The following is a 3437-nucleotide window of genomic DNA, read 5'->3' on the forward strand; positions in this document are numbered from 1 at the left end:
GTCACGCGGGCGAGCACCTCTCGACTCTCGTCCCTCTCTGTCTCCCACCAGTTCCCACTTCCCAGTCTCCCTCATCTCGATTCCCAAACCTAGCGGCGCGCGGGCGGCAGCGATTCCAGGTCCGACCGGGCGGCCGGCCCTCTTCTTCCTTCCCCTCGGGCCTCAGCCTCTGGCTTCGTGCCTCTGCCCCTCCCCTCTGTGAACAACATCTGCTCCGCCGCCGGTCCACTGCTCCGGTCGGAGTGTCCCGGTCCCGCGTCCGCCATCCGTCCTTCTCCTCCGCAAGGCGCCAGTCCGCCTCCGAGATTCGGCCTCCGGCCTCTAGTGCCCCCTGGTGTTCGTCTCCTCCAGCTCCAACTCCAAGCCTCCAACCTTCAAGGTATATTTTTGTTTTTTGCCCTGTGTTTTTAGTATGAAATCTGAAGATTTGTTTGTAAACTAAAATTGAACTAAATGGACATTGAAGGTTGAAGAAGAAGGATGTTTATGTGATGGATTTGATGCCACAATGCCACTGTCACTGATTTCTAGTTTGTTTATGTGATTGTGATTTAGATGAAGAAGAAGGATGTTAGCTTGTTGAATTGTGGGACAAATCTTCAAAGGCAAGGAAAATAAGTTCTACATCCATGCCAACTGCTCTTCCCGTTGAGGTTGAGAGCAACCTACAGCTAGCACTAGTGCATACACATGACGAAGCTCCGCAGCCGAAGAAGGAGAGAGGCTCCCCGTCCCCAATTGTAGAAGATGATGAAGTGGTTCATGAAGATGATGAACCAAGTCCCCATTTCAAAGCAGATTTGGCAGCTCTGGAACATGACCCTGGCAAGCGAATTCCCGTATCTTCATATCATGTCAATGACTGGGATGTAGTTAGAAGGAGATACATTAACTTGGGAGCTTTTCAACCAAAGGGTCAGAAATTTGAGATCACAGATTTTAGTGGACATCTCCGTCGCTTTTGTCCTTCTTGGTTTAAGGATCACAAGTGGCTTGAGTATAGTGTGGACAAAGAGGCCGCTTTTTGCTTTGTTTGCTATTTGTTCAAGGATAAAACAAAAAGCCCCGGTGGAGATTCATTTGTTAAGGGTGGGTTTAGAAACTGGAATATGAAAGCAAGATTGACAAGGCATGTTGGTGATGTAAGTAGTGCTCACGCTGAAGCTCAAGAGAAGTATGATATGTTCACTACACCACAAACATCAATTTGGGAGTCTATTGCTTCAAACACCTCACAATACAAGGCTTTGTATAAACAACATTTGACATGGACACTCAAGTGTGTGAGATTTTTGTTGCGCCAAGGCTTGGCATTTAGAGGACATGATGAAAGTGAAGACTCGCTAAATAAAGGAAATTTCCTTGAGCTTCTAAATTGGCTAGTAGGAAATTTTGAAGAGGTTGATAGGGTTGTTCTCGAGAATGCTCCACAGAACTGCAAGATGACTCACCATGATGTACAACATGAGGTGATAAAATGTTGTGCACAAGAGACTACTAAACTAGTCATTGAAGAACTTGATGGTGGTCATTTTGCAATACTTGCAGATGAGTCTAGTGATGTGTATCAGAATGAACAGTTGGCTGTTTGCTTGCGTTTTGTTGATAAGAAAGGAAGGGCAGTTGTAAGATTTCTTGGTCTTGCTCATGTTGAAGATACTACCTCTTTGACACTAAAAGCTGCAATTCAGAAAATTCTTATGGACCAAAATTTGACCTTTGCGATGGTTCGTGGGCAAGGATATGATGGAGCTAGTAACATGAGAGGTAATGTCAGTGCCTTGAAAAAACTGATTATGGATGAGTCCCCTTCTGCCTACTATGTTCATTGTTTTGCCCTTCAACTACAGTTAACTCTTGTTGCTGTTGCTAAGGAGAGTGGTGATTGTACTTGGTTCTTTCAGCAGCTTGCACACTTGTTAAATGCTCTTGGCATCTCTTTTGCAAAAAGATTAGAATGCTTCGGATAGCTCAGGCTGAAGAACCCATTGATGCATTGGAATTGGAAGAAGTAGAAACAGGGAGTGGGCTAAATCAGGAAATGGGTTTGGGAAGGCCATGTGATACACGTTGGGGCTCTCACTTCAAAACTGTGAACCATGTCATCTCTATGTATGGTGCACTACGACGAGTCCTTCGCAAGATTGGAGACGAGTACCATGGTGCGGAGGCACAAGAGGCTCTATCCATAGAGACAATATTTCGATCATTTGAGTTTGTTTTCATGGCACACTTGATGCAAGAAATATTTGGATACACAAATGAGTTGTATAGAGCTTTGCAAAAGCAAGACGAAGATATTGTTCATGCTATTGAGCTTGTTGCTGACACAAAATATTACTTGGAGGCTTTGAGGACCGATGCTGGATGGGATGATTTTCTCACAAAGGTCACATCTTTTTGTACAAAGCATAAGATCAAAATTGTTGATATGGAGGGTCCTTACTTTCCTGTTGGTCGGCCTAGAAGGGGTTTATGTAATGGTCCGACCAATTACCACCGCTTCAAGGTTGATATGTTTGTGGGCGTCATTGATAGGCAAATCAGTGAGCTGAATGGCAGATTTGATGAGGTAAACACGGAGCTACTTTCTTGCATGGCAGCATTTTGTCCACTTCATCTATTTGTTGCTTATGACCAAGATAAGTTAGTTAGGCTTGCTACAAAGTTTTATGCTTCTGATTTTACAAGGGATGAACTGGCAAGACTTCCATGGCAACTAAACATGTATGTTACTAATGTGCGTAGAGATGAAAAGTTTCAAAACCTGAGAAATCTATGTCAGCTTTCAGTTACTCTTGTTGAGACAAACAAGCATGAACAATATCATATTGTTTACAAGCTTCTTAAGTTGGTATTAATTCTGCCAGTAGCTACTGCTAGTGTTGAAAGGGTATTCTCTTCAATGAACTATGTGAAGAATAAGCTAAGGAACAAAATGGGTGATGATTATTTGAACAATTGTTTGGTTACATTTGTTGAGAGAGAATTTTTCAATCAAGTGAAGGATGAAGATGTCATCAATCTGTTCCAAAAAGGCGACCGCAGAGTTATACTGTAAGAAGGATATCATCACTTTATCAATCAAAAGTTACTTATGTATTCATGTCGTTATGATTTGATACATTGAAATATTGCTATTGTCGTTATGCTAGTGTTGTTTTGTTCATATATTGTTACTGTTGTGTTGTTTGGTTCATATACTACATTTAGAGCAAAAAAATTGAATGAATACCAAGCCTTCATTTCCTGGCGCCGCCACTTACGGGCTCCTGTTCATCCAGCCTCCACCGTGCGCTACTCCACCGGCTACTGTTCAACCACCCCTCCACCATCTACTGTTCATCTAGCCCTCCACACCACGGGGTCCTGTTCAACCACCCCTCCACGGGCACCCCTCCACCGTCTACTATTCATCAAGCCCTCCACCACACCAC

At 43.6% G+C, this 3437-nt stretch overlaps 1 protein-coding gene across 1 annotated transcript; it reads left to right on the top strand.

Moving 5' to 3' along the window:
- The first annotated feature begins 212 nt into the window (after window positions 1-212).
- LOC125532817 (uncharacterized) lies at window positions 213-3142 on the top strand. The gene is made up of 2 exons (XM_048696715.2): window positions 213-379; window positions 556-3142. The coding sequence occupies exon 2, from the start codon at window positions 1958-1960 to the stop codon at window positions 3059-3061; it is 1104 nt and encodes a 367-aa protein (XP_048552672.2). The 5' UTR covers window positions 213-379; window positions 556-1957; the 3' UTR covers window positions 3062-3142.
- Window positions 3143-3437: the final 295 nt, after the last annotated feature.

This window comes from Triticum urartu, chromosome 4A (assembly GCF_056163025.1).
Source record: "Triticum urartu cultivar PI428250 chromosome 4A, HENAU_Tu73, whole genome shotgun sequence".
Taxonomy (NCBI): domain Eukaryota; kingdom Viridiplantae; phylum Streptophyta; class Magnoliopsida; order Poales; family Poaceae; genus Triticum; species Triticum urartu.